Source organism: Periophthalmus magnuspinnatus, chromosome 8, assembly GCF_009829125.3.
Source record: "Periophthalmus magnuspinnatus isolate fPerMag1 chromosome 8, fPerMag1.2.pri, whole genome shotgun sequence".
Lineage (NCBI taxonomy): Eukaryota > Metazoa > Chordata > Actinopteri > Gobiiformes > Gobiidae > Periophthalmus > Periophthalmus magnuspinnatus.
This window is the reverse complement of record NC_047133.1, coordinates 27,237,591-27,262,218: the sequence shown is the minus strand read 5'-3', so window position 1 is coordinate 27,262,218 and position 24,628 is coordinate 27,237,591. Positions and strand designations below refer to the sequence as shown.

The 24,628-nt window shown below is 40.2% G+C and overlaps 1 protein-coding gene across 1 annotated transcript; it reads right to left on the bottom strand.

The window, feature by feature from the left end:
- Positions 1-11,674: 11,674 nt before the first annotated feature.
- LOC117375392 (neuronal pentraxin-2-like) lies at positions 11,675-23,508 on the bottom strand. The gene is given in 8 exon segments (XM_033971689.2): positions 11,675-11,776; positions 11,778-11,903; positions 15,128-15,307; positions 22,088-22,332; positions 23,017-23,077; positions 23,079-23,111; positions 23,113-23,277; positions 23,494-23,508. Coding segments are annotated over 8 exon segments (927 nt in total).
- Between the last annotated feature and the right edge of the window lie 1,120 nt (positions 23,509-24,628).

Sequence of the window (24,628 nt, the reverse complement as noted above, 5' to 3'; positions counted from 1 at the left end):
TGTGTGGTGATGACAGCATTTCCCCAAACAGAATTATTCAGACTCTCCACACACGTGCCCCAGGGTGCTCCACTTGGATGCTTGCTCCTGTTGATATTGTGGTCAGCAGTGTGTGAAAATTTAATAACACTCTCTATGTCAAGTGGCACCTCTCCCTGGATCAGCAGAGCATTGGCGTTGTTGGGGGTAGAAACAGGTCTCTGCCATGTAAAGGCCCGGCACGCCTCACTGAAACCACAAACATTTACCAACAGGAGGCAGCGCGATCATGATCCCACTACAGGGAGCCGGTCCACACGCTCCACTGAGCTTTTGGACCCCAGAGCTCAGGAGTCAAATCTAGGAGGAATAATATTGGGAAGTAATATATATTTGGAAAATATGTGTATCCCCTGTGGTGCTGAAGCCTAAAACAATGTATGTCAAAGTGGTTTAGACAGCAGCAGGTCCAGAACAAACTCACTGAGGATAAACTGCATTTCAGTTTCAAAGGGTGCAAAATTCATCCTTTTCCATTAAGTGTCATTATTTATCCTTCCTCAGCAGATGGTACAAACCTTTACAAATGAAATTTCAATACACCCCTGTACACCCGGGCCTGGGTTTAGATTAGAGACTAGAAAACTGCACTGATGGGAAATAACACTACTATACCTGAAGCTCGGTTGCCTGCTGAGTCAGTCCCTCCTGCTTTCTCTTCAAAATAATTTACTAAGAATTTCTTGCATGTGTCTCTCAAATGTCAGATACATCACCTGTTGAATATTCCCACATTCTGAACAGAATCTATAACTCCTTTGACCTCAGATTTACAGGGCATTTCCTCTGCTTGTTTATTGTTAATCTGCCTGTCAATATCAGCCATTTGAAACCAGGGAGACAGGATACAGTTCCAAACCCAAAGTCTTTGTTCAGTAATGTAAAGCACCTAGTCTTGGATGGCCAGGTCACCAACTCTGTCCTTGTTGACATTATGTTACAGATGGCTCTATCTGACATGCGTCATCAGAATTTATAATGCTTTCTACAATGGAAGCATGGCAGGATTAGATTTAACAACATAATCACAATGTGTTGAGTGTCCATGTCTCCATGTCCCATACCGCTGGTAAATATATTTCACCTGTGGTAGACATTCAGGGTCTCCTGCCTCTCTTTACATCGCTCACTTGTAATATTAAGAACATGCTGCTACTTCTTTGAAACACTTTTGGAAGACAGAGGCCACCATAGACTGTAAACCTTTCACAAAAGAGAACAAAGAAACATCTCATTTATCAAAGTTAATTTAAAACATAATGCTCATACAGCGTGTACACTGTTTTCGCCCGGAGCATGCAGGCTAATCAGTAAACACTTTCTATTTAGAGACACACCTCGATGCCTGGTGGCAGCATTAACTCCAAAGCTGATCCCTTAATCTTGTGTTTACACCCGCTCCTCTTGGAATCCAGATGTTTTTGATCACACCAAACATTTCTGAAGCTGTAAAACCTCGTACGTGGTGTTGAGAGCGCTCGCCCACGGTATTTGTCTTGAAGAGGTGTCATTCTCTTCCACAACGCTCCGTGCTCAGGGACTTGAGTGTCTGATGCTTCTCTCAAACACTGTTACAGTCACACATGCACTAATTGCACTTTTTGTCATCATAATTTCTTTCATAAATTCTCAAGGTTTGTATATTTTTGCAACATTTTACTAAAACTTGCAAAATCCATCTTAGTTTAATTTCGCAAGAGACTGTTGCGGCAGTATTTATCCCTTGGACAATGCCCATTAGTGTAGTTGCTGACACATGAATTGCCACTTTCATATAACACATTAATTCCCTATTTGTGATGGAGAGCTTTGGGCAAACAATACACAGTCCTCTCTGGCTACTCTGGCCTCCCCTGCTGGTCCAAAACCTGTGTTCTGGTTAACCTGGTAATCGCAACAGCAGGAGCTCACTTAACCAGATAACTCCTGAGATGGATTCATCGGAGTTTGTGAACAAATATCTTAGAATTCATCTTACTGGTTATTGAGCTTCAGGACTAAAAGAAAAGAGGAGATTGCTTAAACTGAAACAAATCTAGGAATGAGTTGAACAAAACTTACAGAGTCCACATTTTCTTTGACAGTTTGAACACAGTCCATATTTGCATTGCTGAGTCGCTGACATTGTATTAGAATATTAATTGGCTGCAGTGAAATCTTTTCAAACATGGGCTTCCTTTAGGAGAATGTCTGACTGTTGCATTTTGTTCTACTTAATCTCTTCAGGCCTGATCATAATGAGACAAGTCGAGGTAGTGGCCCTTAATGTCCCCTCCACCTGAGGCCAGTTTAATGCTGCACTCATTTTCCAATATATGTGTTGTATAAGAGGCAGATGGTCGTTGATGACTTACCTTTTGTAATATGTGTCAGGAGGCTACACTTTCAAATATATTCTTGAAAACATATGGCCTTGTACTGCTACCATAAGTACAATGGTTGTGTGCGATTGAATCATCCATAACCATGACAACAAATCCTCTGTGATCAACTGGGTAGGGAGAATAAATACACATAAAGTCACGAATGCCGTTCTCGAGTCACCTGCAAATCTTAAATGGGTATATGTAAGATCAGTTTTATTTTTATTTTTAGCCAGGTTATCATTTTGTTTCCTCATCAAAAGTGTAGCTGGAGTTGCGTTATTTCGATGTGGGTCACAATCGATAAGAGCACACAGTGGTCTCATTTTGACCCAAGAACTGCTTTTACAATACTGAGCCAAAACAAATTTGACTTTAATCGGGTACAGCCTCTTTAATATAATGAGTACTGGATTGGACTGTGACACATTTTAGAAATTGGTTTTGCAAAAGATGTTTTATTACCCTGCAGTGTTAAAATAAAAATCAAATGACAAAATCTTCCGCAGGACCTTTTTCTGTATATATCATCCATCCTGTCCACTCCACTTTCTCTTCACTGTGATGATGCACCTTGCTCGGTGAGAAATTGCTTGTCTTGTGAAGCCTGTTTTCACTTATGCTAAATTTATTGTGCTTAATGCGATCGACCTTGAAACTTATGAGGGACTTTGGCATCATGATACTGCCTCCTCTCCTTTTCGTGATCAATCATGGCTGCTGTAGCTCAGGTGGCACTGGGCTCTTGGCACTGAACAAGCCTGCACCAAGAAAAGCACTGTTCTCCTGACTGTGCATATCAATAGCACATCACCGCCCCCCCACCTGGAACAAACCACTGCTGATTGGTCATGGCATTTTAAAGCATCTGGAGTATTCTGTATGAAAGGGCCTATATTTTTGTTAAGGCTTTTTAAACTACTTTGAACACCTTGTTGTGGTATTTTCTCTAGTACAATAGTAAAATAACATTTGTATCTTGGTAATAGCTCAAAGACTACACTCCCAAAATGAAATGCCAACCCTATTAAAATATGTCACCACCTCTTTCAGCTTTTCCATTGAACTATTTTAAGTTTAAAAGTGGGATATTATACAAGATCGTTTTTTGTTTGTTTGTTTGTTTGTTTTTCTACCATGTTATAATGTTGTTTTCTCATCTAAAACATGTTTGAATGGGTTTTAGATGCCATTTATGCATATTTATGGGTTTTAGATGCCATTTATGCATATTTACGATTTCTCTGAGGCCCTATTCAATCCATAGACTGTATAAAGAAGTGGACTGAGTGAGTGTGATGTCACTCATAGTGTTTAGCTCCAGTCAAATGAAGCTCAGTTATAGAGGAAAATTTGGAGCCGAATTCCACATTTGGAATTCTGGCCACAAGTAACATAGCAACCAAAGAGCCAATCAGGAGTGTGGCTGTTGAAGGTAACGCCTCTTTCCACTTGCACTGGTGTTACTCTGTTGCGAACGCTAGCAGGAGCGGCCTCGGGGAAAGAAGGCAGCTGATTTGTCCCTTATTAATGTTTATATCTTGATTTAAGGTACAATAGTGGAATAAAAATACCAGGATCATGTAGATCAGGTTAATGCAAACAATTAAGACCAAAATGAAGGGCGGGACAGCAGCATTTACAGAGCGAAGGGCGATAGTTTTCTAATGTAAAGTGGGCCAGAAGAGCGCCCATAATCACTTCCTATTTGGACAGGTTAGCTATGTCCATTTATATATACAGTCTATGACTTGCACTATAGACCGTATAAAGATGTGGACTAAGGGAGTGTGACGTCACCCACAGTGTTCAGCTCTAGTCAAATGAAACTTGTCGAGGCTAGCAGTTATAGGGGGCAAATTTGGAGTCGAGTTCCATATCTGGAACTCCGACTGTGAGTATCATAGCAACCGAAGAGCCAATCCAGAGGCTGATGAAGGTAATGCCTCTTTCCACCTGCACCACTGGTTTAGCATAGAGCAGGCGTTTGGCAACACTGCAGGGGTGACAACGGAGAAAGAAGGCGCTTGATTCATCTGTTAATGTTCATATATTGATTTACAGGCACAATAGCAAAATAAAAATACCAGGATCATGCAGAGCGGGTTAATATAAACAAGACCAACATGACGAGGCTCACTGCAGCCGTTACAGAGAGAGGGGTGACATTTTTTCTATGTAACGTGAATTGGGGCCAAAGTCGATGGAGCCGGAAGTGCACCAATGATCACTTCGTATTTGGAACACGGCGACTAGCAGGTTTGCTACATCCATTTATTTATACAGACTGTGATTCAAACCCTCCTTACTATTAGCTTTAAGATTTCGTCCAGTGTTTAGATGAATGTGAAATGTTGAGTAATGAATATAATTTTCAAAACAATAAAAAGTAACATGGTGATCTCAATATGTTATGTTAGCAGTTACCACCCTATAGAAATAGTAAAAAAACACATGACACTTGTATAGCACTTTTTGTGACATTCAAAGGCACTTCACACAATTCAAGACTAAATATCCCCTCTTTAAAGTAACATTTTTGTCTTTTTTTTTTGCTTTAGATCAACATAAAATTATTAAATAGATAAAAGTGACATATTTAAATAGGATCAACCTTTCTTTTCACTTTTTGTAATTTTGTATTTAAATTGTCTCGAAAGATATCTATGCAAAACTCCAGAGTTGCTGGGACTGCATCTGCTGGTAGTTTGTATGAAGCTAAAAACAAAGGCAATAATCTCAACTGCACAGTGAAGGAAATTTGAGCACTGAAATGAAGTGGAGGTGTATGAACTTAAAAAACACAGCTTTGTGGATTGCATTGTGCTGACATACACCAGAGGATGAAAGTGTTTTTAGAGGGAGACTTACTATATTATTGGACTAAATAAAAATGAAACATAAGGCGACTTTACTTACTTTATTTTTGTTACCTTGAATACCACAGTAATATACTCCTACCCCTTATTCCTAACCAGATCTTTTTCCACTGCAAGAACATGGATTTGCATGGGCTCAGTCAGGCGCACTTACATTTCCATGGTAAGCGGTCCACTTTTGAACAGTTAAGCTCATGCCAAGACCATATTTGCATCTGGTTTGGCCTTACCCAGCATGCAATTGGGCACACGGGGAGCGAACCGGCGGATATGGCTACAGTGCTGACCTTGGCCGTGAGGCTGCTGATCTCTTATCGTTTCATAAGCATTCAAGACACTGTTTCCGCGTACAGACCTGGTTATTTGTCTGCTGCAGCTTCTCGTTGCCATGGGTGATCTTTTGGGGTCTTCAGAGTCAGAGGATCAGAGACAAAGCTTAGTCCTGCAGTAGACTAGTGTAGGACCAATCATGCTGCTCATTCATGCTCCACTGTCTATCTCCTCAACCTGCAGGTCGCATCTCTCAACAAAAGACATGGTGCTTTGGATTCAGAGTGTGCTTTCTTAAATACAAATAGCTGTATTTTGACAATTCCGTTGTGAAAATACAAACTTAAGCCAGCAGTCGGTTCTTAGCTTCAGCAAAGCATTTGTTTTCTACTACCTACCATGTTTTTATAGTGCCAGGAAATAAATATCTCATACTGGGACCTACACATGAATACAAATTTAAATTTCAAAATGATTAAAACAATGTGATGAAAGTGACAAGTTGCATAGTCTCATAATGACATCGACAAGCCAAAGTTTACTCACCCGCAACAGTCTAAATCCATTCATAGGAATTGTATTGATTCAATAGTCTTTCACAAGCATTTATCCACAGCACCAATTTCTCCCATGAAAAGCTACCTTCTGCCTTATGGTTTTTTGTTGTTTGTTTTTTTGCTCCTAGAAATTAAACTTAAAACACCATCATATTTATTCTCTGGTAATTAGACTGGCTGCAGTAAAATGTTTTACCTGTGGCCAATTCAGACTTTGAAAATGTGACCTTGAAATGTTTCAACAAATTACAGATGTTCAGACGTTATATTTCCTAAATCCACTAAGACTGCTGTAAGAAAACAATAATTGTTTTTGTATTCAGATTTTTTAAAAGTAGTGTTAACTTAATTGAAGAACATACCTTTAACTTTAAATCATGCTGTTTATCTAATGTTGATCTCATAACAAAGCATTTACCAGGTCATGGAGACCTGATTTGTGGCCCCCAGAAGGATGGACACACTCAGGATGTGTGTGTGTTTTAGTCCCCACTGGGATTAAACCTGGACTTGACCAGGACTAAACCAAGTCCACATCAGGACTAAACAGTCTTCATCAGGATTAAACTGGGCTCAAACGGGGACCAAAACCAAAACAATATATACCCTTGGTGAATCATTTGTAATTTATTTCACCATGTTTGAATCAGCAAAAAGAAAGAAAAAAACTGCACATATTGCTTGCCCTCTGTCAACAGAAAGTGTATTGGTGCATCTATAAATAGTGAGGATTAACATGCACAAAAGATGTGGGTTGATCCCGTTTGCATAGTCACATGACGCCCCTTAATCACACTGTTACTCTGGTGATGGTGGCCTGGGCCCATGGGAGGAGGCATGGACTATACTGCTACTGCTGCTGATGATGTTGGCTGGGTCGGAATCAATCTGGATAATGTACTTATCCACAGTCCCTCTGGGTGTATGGAGAGCCACGGATCTGATTAGATTCCACCAAGATAAAGACATCATTGGAAGTCACATGTCTAGTTTATTATGAGGTGACTTTGGGAGGCCAGGCCCGTTACATCAGATAATAAAGTGTGGCCTAACTGTGCTTAATCTTGATTTAGAAAGCACTGATTTGTTTATAAGAGAACAAAATGGAAGTGGTCCTCGCCAGTAACCTTTCGGCACAGATCACATTCCACAGCCAAACATTAATAATCATATTTTCTTTCTAAGGCCTCAACATTTGAATAATTGTATGACCTTGAGACTTATGTTGATCTGCTGCATATATTCACTCTAATATAGTAAACACACCCAGAACGAAACAACTTTTGCTCTGAGCTGTTAAGTAAATTACAATTTTAACAAACTAACAAAATGTGGGTTCTAACTTAGCTTATTTTCTGTAGGTGTAAAATGTGTGGATCCTAATTTTAATATTTAATGTAATTGCAGGGCTATTCATTCACTAAAGGCAATTTTGAATTACAAAGACACTTTGTTGTTGTTATGTCATAGTGTTGTATAATTTCTATATCTTATTTGGTTTACAGAAAATATTTGTTTCACTTTTTCTTTTCAAAGTATATCAAAACAATGTCTTAAGAATCCTGCGCTGTATGATATGGAAAGAAGTTGTCATTTAAAACCTCGTAGCAGTGTGCAGCTCTATGGAAGACTTTGATGCGTGGCTTTCTAACCGCAGAGATGTGGAGAAGAGGGAGGTGATGGCTCATGGCTCAGAATAACAGTGTGTGACCAAAAAAAAAAAAAAGAAAAACACTTCTTCGCCTTCGAGATAGTTCCCTTAATGTGAAGACTATTTCTATGCATCCTTTAATTACTGAGAAAGACTGCACCCCTCCCATAACCCCCTGTCTGTCTGAGTGTCAAAGATGATAGAAGCTCCATAGCGACTCAGTTCGGAGTGTGCTAGGGGCAGAATGACACTTTAATTTTTACTCTATTCTTCCAAATCCAACCGCTCCCACCCCCTGCCGATCACAGTCAGAAACACTCTACCATTTCATTTGAATTATGGATTCTCCCCAACCGCGGGCGCTCTCCAAAAACTCAACCAGAACGAGATATATGGACCGCAATCCAATTAGCTGACAAATGATTAGTTATAGGCACTCTGTCTTGTTAGGGACAATGAGAAAGCATGGACAACAGCGGTGCATCTGTAATTTGTTTGTGGTGATGTAGTGTTATCATTACTGCAGAGATTGCGTCTTCACTAAGCCCTCTGGGATTTGACTTCTCACAAATCTACCTTTCAAACTTCATCACGGACAGGAGGAAAACTCAATAACTGCGGAAAATGTACTCCTCTAGCCCGCAGAAAGTGTTGTGTGGAATCCTAGGGCTGTCATAGAGACGGATGATATCAGTAACACTCCTGGATGACGCTTTTCTGTTCAATTCCCCTCTCAGTTAGATTTCATTAGTGCCGCGCTACACCTTCTGAAGGTAATTTGTCTTCCATCAGTGCTGCTCCTACCTCCGGGAGTGTAATTAAAGCAGGAGGGATGTGGGACAGTTTGTCATAAGCCCCAGAACAAGGCTTTAGTCAGGTGCGCGTCACTGTCAATCTCAGAGCGCACCAACGAGAGACCTCTTATGGGAAAGTGTATGCTCAGTGGGTACAGCGTATGGATGTAGTAACAACCCTTAGTGTTACAATGAATGTAAGAAGAAACATCACACATTTACAGTTATTCATGATTATTGATCCTATATGTGAGAAGATGTACTAAACTAAATGTTCAAAATGTGACACGTTAATGGGACATAAACAGTAAGGACTTTACATGGTTTTACTTTTTAGGAATATAGCTTGAGTACAAATTACTTTTTTGCTTTTCTAATATTTTCACAATATTTTGTTATACTGTGAAATGAATAATTACAGTTATCAACTGATATATATCTTGACATCTGTAGAGGAGCATATGGAACGAGCACAAGCACACATGTAATTAACCAAAGCCAAAAAAGTGACTCATTTTAAAAAGATCATTAACACAGATAGTTATATTGTCTCTTCACCCTTAAACACATAGATCAGCCCTGGTGTTACTGTGTTGAATAATGTTCACTCATGGTTCCACAGAGTTGTAAGTCCAACCCCAGTTCCCCAGCTTGTGTTGTATCAAATAAAACTAGACCATTTATATAAGGTTTGTACAGATAATTTTTTCCCCCTGGGGAAATTTTGTAAAAAACATTTATCAAAAACATTTTTGTTTCTCCGTCATTACTCCCCACTCAAGGGACTTGTGTTTGCAAACTCATATGCTTTGCGAAAGTAATCTGATAATTTTCCCATTTTTACTCTGGGGGAATCAAAGCTACACAGGGACGCTTAGAGTGATGTCTAAACAATAAGTCAAACTCTGGCCTAAATGCACATTGGCATTGATGATAGCTCTAGTGTAAAACTGCCTTAACTAATCATGTTAATGTCAGATTTCTTTTGGTCATAGTCACACAATAGCCGGGTATAATTGTAAAAATACCCTCTGCTGTGTCACAATGCAATCAGTATGAAGAAGCCATTCTCCCACCCTCCTGTGGCTGTGGCCCTGATAATCCTCAGATATTTTCATTTGCACCTGGAGCTCAGCCAGTTCAGAGGATTGGGTCACTGATGACAGCACTGCACAGATGAGAGACAGGCACTACTGCAATATGCTTCAACGCTACAAAATACACTCACACAGAATACTATTAAAAACACGTTATCTCTCCTCTTTCATATAAATGTGATGGGGAAAATGGCCTTGAACAAAAGCATTAAAATGTTAAATAAGTAAACTTTTTGCTTTTATGTACAACTTTTTATTAGGCTGCAAAAAGACATTCAACCACATGGCAGAGAGGTGCAAAACATACTGTGAATGGTCAGCGCACATGTAGGTGGCTTTGAAACACAAACACATTATTTCATTATGTCCCTCTTCGTCTGTGATCTTTTTAGGGCTCGAAAAGCTCACCAAATGTTCCCATTGTCCACAAGCAAAAGCACATATGGTGCTCACAAAAAGGCCATTCACCAGTGAGACAAAGCAACTATTTTGTCATAATTGTTTATATTTTTTTTTAACAATATTGCGCCACCAATTAATAGAGCAGAGAAAGCAACACATACAGTCATCTCAGGAAAGAAAATGTCTCAGTTGTAAATTTAAAAGACATGACACAGGATGACACAGCAAATCATTTTGATGTGCACTTTTATAAAACATTCAGCCCAGTCTCCCACCTGGTCAATTCACTTTTTAAAATGCTCCTTAGAATGGCTTTCATGTTTGTATGCAAAAATAAAAATATATGAAAATGTGTGTTGTTACTAGGCCTAGTTGCTGACATTTTTTATATAGCAAAAAATATATATATTTAGATTTACAATAATGCTTCAGTGGTAGATTGCTTGAAATGAGAATGAATGTAAGAAGTACCTCATGGCAGTTTTGTCCAATATGATTTACCTTTAAATATACACTATGTAACATTTCTGGATGAGGATCCACCACTTGCTTGTCTCCATGGAGATGCTTTGCTTTGCTTAGAATGTTTCACAGTTGAAGTTAAAGGTAAGCTCTGTGGAGAGGCAACCCTGCTCACGTAAGGGACTGTTGAGCTATAAACATATCTGTAATTAAATTAATGCAAGATATATATGCATGTTTAATTTCATTCTATGGAAGTTTCCAGGCAAGACAATAACATCCCCATGGTGACCTGAAAAGTTGCATAGCGTAGCTTTAAGATAATTCCAAAATCGCTTAGTAATACTGTAAACATAAAAGTATAATTTCTAAATCAATCCCATCTCAAATGCACAAACGGCTCACCATTGCATCGCTCCATTACTAGTCCATTATTTGCAGTTTGAGTGGTTACTACACAACCATTGCCGGGCATTTATTTCAGTGTTAACCTGTTAACGGGTAAAAAAAAAAAATCTGTTTTTGACGTGGCAGCTGCTCAAGGGGCAGAGAGAGAGAGGTATTAAGCGTAGATTTTCCAGAATAACACACGGCTTTATAATCTCTCCAACCACGTCACCATAGCAAAACAGTGAAATCTTACATAACGTCTATACCGGCCAGACTACCATGCATTGTCATATTTCAGATGACTTCTATTTTATCTTCAGACAAAATCCAGAATAACCAGGTCTAGTCCAGGCTGAACTCCTTTCTGGGCGCTGTGTATAGCTTCTTCAAACAGGACCAAAGCTCGCAGTATGTATTAGCAGAGAATGTAACTCAGGAATAGTGATCCACGGCACTTCAAAGCCCTTTGCTCCAGCTCGTGCCTGCTTTGAATACAGTGCAGTGTTGTCAGTAGAAAGAATGAGAGAATCTTTTTTTTTTCAAATAAGGATTCTATGAAAGCAAATCCGGAGAAGAGGAAATGACAGCATGTACAGTACTCTGATGCAACTGCGCGTTTTCTCTTAAGACGTTGCCTGTTGGACCATGTAAAAATAATACAAATGTTGCACCCTTTTCAGTTTAGCAGCAGCAGTAAACAGGAAAATCACTGTGTTTTGCATTCCCAACTTGGCGACACAAGCTAGCTTCTTGGTCTCATTGGTGTTTTTCTATGAGTCAAATGCCCGGTCTTCGCAGATTTCCAGAGGAGCTTTACTGGCGCCCCCGAACACCTCCACGTTGGCATCCACCCAGGGCACCACATTTCCCGGGCATGTACGCAGAGCAGTTGGCCAGGCCCACAATGTCCACCGGCCGCAGCACCCGGTCCCACATGTTGAACTGACTGAGCTCACCCACAAACGCCTGGGTGGCATCGAAGCGGCCTCCGACGATGTCCTACAGAGATGGTGGTGACAAGAAGAGACATTTTAGCTCATTTAGCAGTAGCAAAACATTCATATTTATAATTACAGGTAGACTGGCTGCATTGTCCCTCAGTCATCCCATAAGTTCCATAGCAAAAGAAAATTTTGGACCAAAGTTTTTTTTTAAATTTATTTATTTTTTTATTAGAGGGAATAAGTTCTGCCACTCATCCATGTAGCTCCTTCAGTTCTGACAGGGTTCTGGTGAGTCATGCTATCAATAAGCACATTTTCACACAGCTTCTTGAATAAACTTTGAAAAGATAATTTTGGACATGTTCAATGTCAGGTTTATACAAGAGTTTGTAGTATTTCTTTACCTTACATAGCGGCATAGACAAACCTCTTAAACTGAACCAAAGAATTTATGCCAACTTAATATTAACATTCCACGATTCAATTTTGTACAGTTTATGTATGAATAATTTTCTGTACTGTGTAATAATATTGATAACTATATAGGTCTATAAGGGGTTGCCCATAGTTCTTGTGTAATCCTTCTATTGTCCAGGTCTGATCCATAGCAAAAAGGTCTATAATTCAAATCTGTCCACCGGACAAAAGTTGTAGGAGTGAAGACGTTTTGTTGCTCATCAAAGCCCCAAGCCATTTCTTCAGTTCTGGTCAGATTACTAGTGGACACTGCCTTATATCTACCTGTAGGGAGGAGCTAACTACACTGACACTAACACCTACTGCTTACGGTTTCTGTTTATAGGCTAGGTCTAATGAGCTACACTAAATGTACTGTGCCTGAGTCATAATCCTTCAGGCCCCTAATGAGTACTCTCACACCTATTAGCATAGTGGCAATTCCTATGTTTTTCTTTGTTTAGACTATGGGCCTTACCTGGACGACTGAGGGATTACACAGGCATAGGTCTATAATGGTCTTAATTTATACCCCACTTTTACACTATGTGTGTACTGTGTAACTTTTTTAGTGGAGGGTCTGCCACCCGCCACCTGAATTACATGGAAATATAATTCTTTTGCCTAGAATATTCCACACATGTTTTTTACATGTTACATCTGATCATTTATAGGTGGTGCACAAAAGTACATTGAACAACATGTATTCTTATTGTGAACATCACCAGCTTGTTTCCATGGAGTTTGATAAGTTAAATGCCATTCTGTGGAACATTACCGGCAAAGCAATACATTTTCTATGGAGACAAGCAGGTGGTGGACCCTCTACCAAAGAAGGTACATATGTAACCTAGCGTATAAAATCTATGAATAAAATATGATTATATACATTTACACTCTCTGTACATTCTAACATACTGCCTGTAAGCTCCGTTACCATAGCAACTCGAAAACTTCATTCATTCATTGAAGGACTATACGTTTACAAACACTTGCTTTATTTGAGTAGTTAATGACATTAATACTATGCATTTATGAATTCATTATGGTACCATTGTGATGTACATCTAGAATGTATTCATTGCAATAATGTTAATGAAATGCTGAAAACTGGAATGTCTTGTACAGGCCAGGTTGTTTGGATTGGATTTTACCGGACAGCAAGGTTTCAATTGTCAATGTCCAACGGACCACTGCTACATGAATGATACTGCTAATGTGGTAGGAGACTCTGCAGCCAACACACGTTCGCTCCACCTACTCCAGCACGTCTGGACTCGTATACACACACTCAAACTCCGTTTCCCTCGTATCATTTCTTCTGCTGATAAACTTCAGCGTGGTGTGGATTAATACAGAGGACCCTACTGTGGAACTCTTTAAGCAGAGCTTATCAAACGAACTGAATAGGGCACTCTGTAAATATACATACTTTTTTGCACAATGTTGTCACAATACATGGTACATCTATTGTGTACATGTATTGTTGTTATTGTTGAGTACTGTCTGTTTTTCCTCTGAGCCGAATCAGATATTCTTCTTCTTCTTCTTTTAAAGTGCTTTACATCAAAGAAGTGTTCTATAAACAGCCACATTATTATACCAGTGACCTTTTAGTCCATGGGTTAATGCATACAAACTAAACTGCCACCCATGCTCCAATTCATATCTTTGGTCTACTATCCCTACTTGTATCATGCCAAAATCAAAAGTAAAGTGCTTTGTTTCAGTACCTATCTGTGAGACTTCATCATGAAACGCTGCAGGTGGCAGTTGCTCACTTTCAGTTACCCCTCACTCCTCTCGCACCCTCACACTTCCACACTTCCTCTACCTGTCAGTCTAATTCCCACTTCCCCCCAAAAAAACACCTGTTCCCTGTTCAGGGAGGAGTTTGCAAATTAAAATAAATCAATTTCATTCCCATCAAACTGCCTAACAACACTGACTATTAATTAGCACAAACTTTTACCTGAGTGAAAATGAGTTTGTGACAGCCCCATAAAACTCCGAAGCAGATGTGGTACAAACTGATGGCATACCTCTGGGTATATTTCACTGTACGTTTCATAAGTGTATACATGGTGCTGTCAATGAGCTAATTGCTAAAATGACCCACTAAACCTGCACCCAAGGGCGTTCTGGTGCTGTTTAGAGCTAGATAAATGAGGTAATAGGGTGAAAGCAACTGTGGTTAAAGTGATGTGCATCTGACAGGTTAGACTTCTCATTTGACTGGTAGTTAACATGATTATATTTATATATATTGCCTATTTTTTAGACAATTGAAAATAGATGATAATACTTTTTTATTTTGTTAAATGAAGGTTTAAACAAACATTAAACAATCATTAAACAAAATAAAAAATGCCTTCCTTGTTCATAAATTGTCCAAGCATTTTGGATGAATGACATAGAGAAGTTGCGCTGCTGTGCTGGACTAACAGCATTCACTGCCTTACCTATGTCATTAGATGTATAAAAGCAAAGTGGAAGCAAAGCCAGACTGGATTGGGCTGGAGTGGACAATACTATCACAATGTCTTGAGGGTTCTTGTCCTGGGTTCTGGATCCCAAACAAACTTAATGTCATGCCTCCTCTCTTTAACTCTTGGGCAACTACAATTTATTCTACAACAGACGTACTCAGTTAACTCCTTGGTACTTCCTGTATTTTTGTATTTTTCTTCTCAGCCTTTTTCCCATTAACCACTACTTAACAGAACAAACTATGATAAATACTTAACCTCGGAACTATCCCACCAAGCCAAATAAAATGAGAAAACTCTAAAAACCTGTCACATGCTCTTAACGCATGCTCACCTGCTCTTGGCCCAGGATGATGACCCCTCCTGGTTTAATTGGATGCCAGGGGGCCAGGTTGTCCCCGGTACCCAGGCGCTCCCCGTCCTGGTACGCCTCCCAGAAGCCGTCCCGGGTGGTCCACGTGATGCAGATGTGGTGCCAGCGGCCGTCACTCACAGACAGGGGCAGTTGGGCCACCTGGGGAGGGGCAGAAGGGCAAGATGAGGTGAGACCAGGACAAAAGGGCACTGGGCCAAGGTTTGTGATGAAGCAAGTGTAACAGAAGTGAACAGTGATGAGAGTGGATTTAGTGCTAGTGTTTTCAAAGGCTTCTCTGATTACCATATTCGTGTTTCAGTGCTACAGAAGTGAAAAGTACTGTGTAAATACATTTTAGCAGTGATTTGAATCGGATTTGGCACACTGGTCCCTCACCTCACACATCTCTCTCTCTCTCTCTTTGAATATAGTTTTTTTTATCCTCTCTCATTGCATTACTCAAGCAGAAGAAGATTCAAGTCAGTCAAGTCACTTAAAATATTAAAAAATATATAGAGAAATCAGGGTCTACTTAAGCAGAAAATAGCTATTAATGGTCTTTCTGTTTATACTAAAATCATGGAGTAACTACAACAGTTGTACAGTCGTCAGGAATAAAACATATAACAAAAACATCTATACTTCTTGAAGTACTACAACTCCCAATAGCAATAATAAGTTTCACTTCAACGTTACTCAAACTGCCTTATATTTTTGTTACTTATTAATTCATTCCTCCATCAGACTTGGAGCAAATTGACAGAGCAGTGGCCAACATTCTGCAATTGGTCTGACATAAGCTTATTTTATATAAATACATCTTCCAGGACCTCACTGGGTATGTAAGCGTGGTCATGGTGAATAAAGATATATACAGTAGAATAGGCCTGACATTGGAACATTTCTGTGTGCATTAATTATCTGTACAAGGGTTAATAAAATAAGTAATTAGGTTTGTGTGGTCTAGGACAGGCTTAAAATAGCAGTAAATCCATCAGAGCCTAAAGACTGAGTGGGGAGAACCAACCAGAACATCTCAACATTCAAATCAATAATTCTTCAGACCATAGTAAGTTATTATGTCCTAACCATATACAGTAGTGATTCCAGTAGCCTTTTATATTTTGTATTTGGCAGTGCTATTTTTTTTTACGTATAACAAAACATATAATCAGAAGTTGCAGATGTTTACAATTTGTGCAAAAGCAAATGTACATATAAAAGCAACTCATTCATTTAGACAGTGCCTGAGTAAATTGTTTATAAGTATATTATTACTATTCACCCTCTAACAAGTGCAGGGGCTCTAGTCTAATTGGGGTATGTTAGTGACATGGGCGGCAATTAGGCTGGTGAGGGCTTCAAAGCATCAGGCCTCTTATTTGTGAATGCTCCAGCTGAGCCCGTGGACTGCATGTAAAATTTAGATTTCCCAGGTGACATCAACACATCCTTCAAAGGCCCACCAGCTTTTTGTGCATTGTGCTTTTTATGTGCATCAGAGAAAAACAAGCTGATATTTTATCAAACACTAAGTCAATGACATTATAATCCATAGGGAAAATATTACTAGGGTAACTAATTATTTAATGATGTAATATAGGAAAGGGATGTCTCACGTAAAAGTAATGAACAGCCATAATATTTCAGTACTGATTACAAAAACCTTTACTTGGTTATGGATGCCAGGTGCCAGTGGTGAACCTCCGGGAATTTTGGACGAGGGCTTTTGCTGAAGAAAATACATGCAGCATCAAGATTTGGGTTTTTTAGTAAATTGCATTCTTGTCCAATCTTCCCAACAGTGCGACAGCTGGGATAGTTTGCAAACAAAGTGAGTGATAATACAATGCTGTATCCACAAGGCAACTACAAACCACATGACTCATTCATTATTCAAATGAGAGCAGCTGATCTCATTTTCACAAAGACACACTTTTACACTCACTATGCAGATAAAGTTGTGCTTACTTAATAAAGGCTTTTCATCCATTTCCATCCGTTTTCTTCCACTTATCTGAGGCCAGGTTGTAGGGACAGCAATCAAACCAGGGACTCCCACACTTTCCACACCCCAGACACTTCCTCCAGCTCCTCTGGCAGGACCCCAAGAGACATAGTCCCTCCAGCATGTCCTGGGTCTTTCCCAAGGCCCCCTCCTGGTGAGACATGCCCAAAACACCTCTGCAGGGAGCTGTCTAGGAGACATCCGGAACAGATGCATGAGCCACCTCAACTGGCTCTTCTTGATGTGACAGAGCAGTGGCTCTCCTAGAAGCTCCACACGTGTCACTGAGCTCCTCACCCTATCTCTAAGGAAGAGTCCAGCCACCACCCACAGAGGAAAAATCCTTTTGACCGGTAAATCGCCTTTTGCCTTTTGTCTCTGCTCCTTCTCCTCCTGTGGTCCCCAAACCAGACCCCCTCTGGCCCCTGACTGTGCCTAGAAATAAAAACAATGAAAACAAACAGAGACAAAAGGCAACCCTTGAGGAGTCCAACAGGTCTGACTTACTACCAGCAGTGTGAACACAGCTCCTGTCATACAGAGACTGGACAGCCCTTAGCCAGGGTTGAATACCTTCTCCAGATCCACAAAGCACATGCTTGGGCAAACTCTTTTTTATGGGATGTGCATGTCTCTACCTACCACTGCTGGTTGGGCAAACTCCCATGAACCACCTGAGTTCAAGACACTTGGCCGAGCGTCAGACGACATGACAACAAATTTGATCGTGGACCTCGGCCCCAGGATGTCCTAGTGCCCCATGCACTGATGAACACCCTTGTGCTCAAACATAGTTGTTCATTATAGACAAACCATGACTAGCACAGAAGTCCATTAATAGAACACCAGATCAGGGAGGCCATTCTTCCCTATCACCTCTCTCCAGGTGTTACTTAAATGCTCACAGGGGGGTTAAAGTCTTCCAGTAGAACATGTCTGTGTAGACCCTCAGTCGTCCAGGTCTGTTCCATCGCAAACAACGAAGTTAAATCTGTCAACTGGACAAATCTTGTAGGAGTGAAGACGTTTCGCTGCTCATCCAAGCCGCTTCTTCAGTTCTGGTCAGAATGCTGGTGGCCACTGCCTTTAAATCTATCTGAGGGGAGGGGCTAACTACACTGAAACTGTAAACAGCTATTGTCTTAAGTTTCAGCTGAAACTACCCTATTCAGCCCTTAATGACCCTGCTATTGTTCTCATTGTTCTGGGTCTGAGGATGGAGTTGTAGATGGGGGAGAGATTATGTCTCAGGCCCCCATTTCTGTTTAAGGAAGGATTCTCTTTCCTAACAAAAATAGCTTCTTTAACTCCTCTCTCAAACCATTTCTTTTCTCTGGCTAAGATCTGAACTTCACTATCTTCAAAGGAGTGGTTAGTGGCTTTAAGATGGAGATGCACAGCGGACTGGGGTCCAGAGGAACTCTCCCGCCGGTGTTGGTACATCCTCTTATGGAGCAGCTGTTTAGTTTCTCCAATGTAAAGCTCACTCTTCACTACACTGAATGGAGTAGACTACATTACTTTGTTTATGGTTTGGGGTTTTGTCCTTAGGGTGAACCAATTTTTGCCTTAAGAGTGTTTGTGGGTTTGAAAAAGACAGGAATCTCATACAGGCTGAAGATTCTCTGAAGTTTTTTCAGACACACCCGCAGTGTAAGGACTGGTGACACCTCTCCTTCTGGGTTCAGATTCCCTGTTGTCCTGTTTTTTAGCTCTATTAGATCTATTGAAAGCCCATTTTGGATACCCACAAGCAGAGAGGGCTTTCTCCACATGTTGCTCCTCCTTCACTTTTCCCTCTGTGTTGTAGGCACCACTTGAGCTCTGTGGTGTAGTCTCCGGATCACTCTGAGTTTTTGCTGCAGTGGATGGTGTGAGTCAAACAGCAGGTATTGGTCCGTATGTGTAGGCTTCCTGTAAACTTCTACCTGGAGTCGTCTGTCCTCTCCTATTATTACTGCACAATCTAAAAGGTCAGTTTGTTCTCCTTGGCTTCTTCCCATGTGAACTTGATGTTATGATTACAGTAGAACAATGGAGTCTCTGGTCGGTGCACTGTCTAGTACCCCTCCCAGGGACTCCAAGAAGGCCGGGTAAGCTGCACTGCTGGCACAACTGTGAGAGACCTGTCTCCAACCCAAAGGCGCAGGGACTCTTTGTAAACTGGGGTTCACTGGGGTGAATCCAACACATGACGGGTGAGCTGTAGGACAATAAGCAAGCCCACACCAGACTGCCACCTCTTCCTCCCGGGCAACCCCAAAGAAGTGGAGAGTAAAAGTTTCGCAGCCCAAGCTAGAGGTGTGACTAACTATATCTATTTGGTAACGCTCAACCTTTCACGTCTGGAGATCTGGTTGTTGAGGCTTCCTGCCTTTGAGTGCCTCAGAGATCTCTCTGCTCCAGCCACTTACGAATACTCCTGCAGGTGGTAGGACCACTGGATGATGGCCCTATGATGGCCACCAGATGCTCGCTGATGAGCACCCATCCCTGGCTTGGTTCTATCAAATATATGAATATACAGAGGTACAACTCCACCAACAAAGGGTCTGTGTGTACCTGATGATGTTAAGAGCCTGTCCTATATTGTCGGCTTTCTTTTACTAACCATGCTATCATGCATCCTCATCAAAACATGCCTTGAGTTATATTTTGTTTCATTTGCATATCTCAGTAATCACATACAATCACAAGCACATACAATTTGTGGGTGTGTTACAAATAATTTACTATTGGAAACTGCCCATTATTTCTGCCACAAAACTCATATGTAAATGAGAGTACAGCGGGTGTGCAGCGTGTCTCTGTTGCTGCTCCTATAATAATATCACTGAGTGCTTATTAGAGCAGCCCACAAATAGTTTAAGATGATTTAAACTCCGTTCATACCCTAACCCTCCTAACCCCTTAATGAAGTAGTTATCATCCAGTCATTATTAATAAATACATTTCTTCATTATGACTTAAGTCTTTCTTCATGCTTTATTAGGACTAATTAAGGGGTAGTTATTTAAAACAGTAACAAAAGTACAAGCAGCATAGCCATGTGCTATTATGCTAAAAATCTGTAAGTGAGTTTAACAGATTACACACACAAAAGGACACTAAAGCCTCGTGAGCCCCAGATTAAACTGTTGCCATCACACCAGGCTTTAAAAATAAAAATAAATCAATAACAATATAATATATTACTAAGGAAGCAAGATCAATGTGGGTCTTCCATTGCTGAAAAATAACACATAGTTCCCACCAAACCCAGACAGTGGTGCACTTTTTAATAGTGCTGAGACCTCTTTCATCCCACTCAGTATGCATCCAAATGAAGCGCATAAACAATCTGCTCCCCTGGACCCTGTTACCAGTGCCAACAAGTTCAACTCATATCATATCACTTATCCAGCCTCCTGGTCATACGCTCTGTTTCACTCTATCTCTGTGCATTATAACTTCCTTTTTACACGGCCAGCACCTTCTGATCTCTCCTTCTCCCTCTCCTCGACTCCATCACTGCAGACTCCTCGTTTTCTGCTTTCCTCTCTTCACTCGCTCGGTTCTTTTCCTGACGCCATCTTTCTCTAATCTGTCTGACTTGCTCACATGTATAATGCATGTATGGGGACCTATGCAATGTGCCAATAAAGCCTTGTGTAAATAAGTTGGTGAGGAAATGTGGTGTAACCCACTCAAATAACACTTAGCAATGCATGGGGTGATATAATTGAAGAATTTTTACTCTGAAGTTAATTAATAATAATTAATAATTGTGGAAAATGCTCTTAACCAAACGTTTACATTTTTGTTGTCCTTGCCCCACACTGTAAGTGAGATCTTTTGATCAGTTAAAGTGCATGTGACAGGTTAGAGCACTTTTTTCACTCATTTCACTGCCTATCTGGTTTTGTGTACTTTTTAAATTTTATTGAATTTATACATTTTTACTTTCAGGTTTATTATATTTACTTCCTGATTGGACATGGGCAGCAGGTAATTCCAGTACTGTTGCCTAGCAACCATAATGTAAACAAGGGCCAAAACTTAAAATTACATGATACTTATAATTAGACAAATAAACATAGATGACAACATATTTAGTTTGTTAAATCAGTGTTTAATCTCTCAGAAAAATGTATCCCTTGCTTGTAAATTATACCTGCATTTTTGATTGCATTTTCATTGGTGATGACGTAGAGGTATTCTGTTTTAGAACTCTCCATTACTTCCTGTTTTTATGTACCCACAAACTGCCATTTAACTGATGTAAAACTATATTTATTACAGGTGCTATCCCACTAAGCCAAGTAATAGAAAAACATGAACACCTGTGCACATATGCACTTTAACATTTTGAATGTGTGTTCTTCTGTTCTATATCAGCAAAAGACCTATAGTCTAATTACAGGCAGTTTCCACATCCCGATAATGAGTTACTTTTCTTGGTTGCGTGGGTAAATGTTGAATGTGGGTCAATGATATGAAATCTTAATAAGGTGCAGATTTATGTATTCAGAGCTGATAGCCAGTAATTCTGTATCCCACCATAAGTTCTCATTGCATGTACATATTGGCATTTAGCAGTGTGCTGCTGTGTGCTACATTTCACCAATAACATATACTATTCATGTCCTCGTGCTCAGTGACATGCTCTACATTTACTGAAATCATTATGTTGGATAGGCGCACATGAATTTCTGAATGTAATGATGACACCTGGTTTAACTGCACTATGATGTGTTTTTTTTAGATGAATAGTAAGTAGTTCTTCATATTGTGGTAACCATACTACGCTACCGCCAATCTTGCAGTTACACGTTACACATTCAAGCCAGTAGGGATGTAAATGTCTCTACATCCACAAAAGCAATGCACACACTTTGGTCTCTTGGAAACCCTCCACCACTTTGAGCTATAGAGATATTTAGATCACATACCTTATCATTAACAAGAAGTTCTATAGGATTATTGCCCCACTCGATGAGGACTATCTCGTTAGCCTGTCCTGGGACACCATAGGAAAAGGGGGTTCCAATGCCAGGGCTAGCGCTGGACTTGAGCCACATGCAGACAGTGAAGGCATACATTTCCGGAAGGCTCTTCTTAATCCGTCCATACAAATAATTAGTACGAAGAGGCAGGGACACCTTGAAATCCTCAGGTGATTTGAAGGCATTATTATCTGTTGACAGACAATGGAAACATATGGTTAGCTTGATGCACTGAAAATAGGCAAAACGCTTCTTTGAAAGTTTGTAAGATGTGCCACTGTTGGTTTTAGGAATGGCATGTAGTTCTAGCGCCTCCCCTGTTGATTTTCAAACCCCATATCCAGTTTTGGAATAACACAAGAGAGAGCATGGATATTCTCTTGGTTCTCTGTGGGTCCGCTGTGGTCTGCTCACATGCACCTGGTGCTGCAGTGCTATCATTCAACTGGGAAATAGTATTCCAGCTGACAGATCACATCCACAATGTCCAAATTCATTGTGAAGACTACATCCACTTGGCACTGACACAAATGTTGATCGTAATTGAATGCAATAAGGCCCAGAGAAATAGTATTTTACAGAATCTCTTTTTAATAAAGGTATAAAGTCTTTTGGGATTTCTCATACTACTATTCATGTCACTCAAACAGAAGCTTGGAATTATATTGGGTTTTTTTTGGCTCAAGAACTGAAGTGACCATTTTGAATGTTGGAATAAACCTTATAAAATTGTGGCCTCCTGACCCAAACAATTTTAAGAATAAATCTAGAATCTAGCCAAAACCAGACAAAAAAATTTTTTTAACTAAAAAGAATAGTTTGTCACTGTCACATGTAATGACTGCACACGCACATTTATGGTTATGGTTACTTACTTTTCTCCAGCTCGGTGATGCGTTCCATAAGAGCGTTGAGGGCATTCTCGGTGCGTTGCCGTATGGGCGGCGGTCTCGTTGTACAGCTGGCTCTTTCTCCTCCTCTAGCTCGGCCACTTTGCGCAGCAGCTGTGTCTCCAGAGCTCCCAGCCTCTGTCGGAGCACGTCCCTCAGCTCAGGAGGTAGGGGGGCCAGGGCGGACGACACACTGTGGGACAGGGACACGCTGGAGGAGGAGTTAGGCAGGCGAAGACTCTGCTGCTGAAGGGCACAAGGACAAAGAAAATGACTCTAATGATAGCTTCACTAGTTTGAAGTATGTGTAGTATATGAAATTTAAGTAGGAAAGAAAAGTCAAACTTTAAGCGATGACCAGATTTGGAATAGTATAACACCATACCACCCATTTGTTAGAAAATACAAAACTCTAAAATTAACAGAACTATATACGTAGAAACTTGTATTTTAAAAATTTACCTGAAGAATGTTCATTTTGCAGTTAACTTTCAAATTTGCTGTTTGGGTAAAAGGTACACTATGTGGAGGGCCCCCCACCTACTTGTTTCCATGGAGATGTTATTGCTTTTGACTGAATGCTCCACTACATGGTATTAAACTTATCTTTCTCCTTGGAAACACCATCAGGCCAAATTACAGTAAAAATGCATGTTTTTCATGGCACTGTGAATTACTCAAAATTTAGTTCAAGTTCAGTTCAAAGTTTAAGCAAATAGGTTTACTAGTATGTTTTTTTTTTTTTTTATTAAACATGACAAACTCATGTCAACAAATAATTTTAGATTTACTAAAAAGCCTCTTTAAAAACATTTTTTTTGGAGAGCACACTGTGAACATTTCTTTTGTTTCCATGCAACAAAACCTTGAATGTCTCTCTCTTTGATAAAACATACAAACATAGTTCTATGAGTCTACCAGCAAAACTAACCAATTACGTACAGTCTAAAAAGTGAAAAGTTTCTTTTTCTGTGTTTCCGGCAGATGCTTGCAGGAAATTGCATGTGTGAAATAATGTGATCAGGGCCCTCCAGTGAGAGGAAATTGAACCAACTCTACAACCTGGCCCATGTGTAACAGAAGTATGCATATTGATAACCCATGGCCTCACAAAACTATTTCAAATGTATAAAACTTGAATGCAACATTACTAAGTAACTGAGTATTTCAATGCCTCTTATTTTGACTACTTATTCAACTGCAATTACTGTGACTGCCCACCTTGCTCCTGAAGTAAAATATACACTTTTGAGTGCCAAACTCTTTTCTGAGCAGAGTTTTGACAGAGCAGTAACAGATGAAGACAGCCTGTACTCTGCAGAGGACAGTGATTGGTGACCGTCCAAACACCCCACGCCTGGGTCAGGTATTAAAGGGACAGGTGCCGTGTGACGTCAGAGCTCACATCAGGACTGGTGCATGGTGCTGGTTGTGAATGTAGAGGACACAGTGTCATCCCTGTTTGGACCTGTTTGAGGTTAAAGGTACGCTAAAGGTGGAGATGTAATTGTTTTGCATGAACTTTTCCACAGTAAGACATTAAACTTATGGCATCTCATCAGCTGAATAAATGCAAGATGCACAAGTTTAATGACTT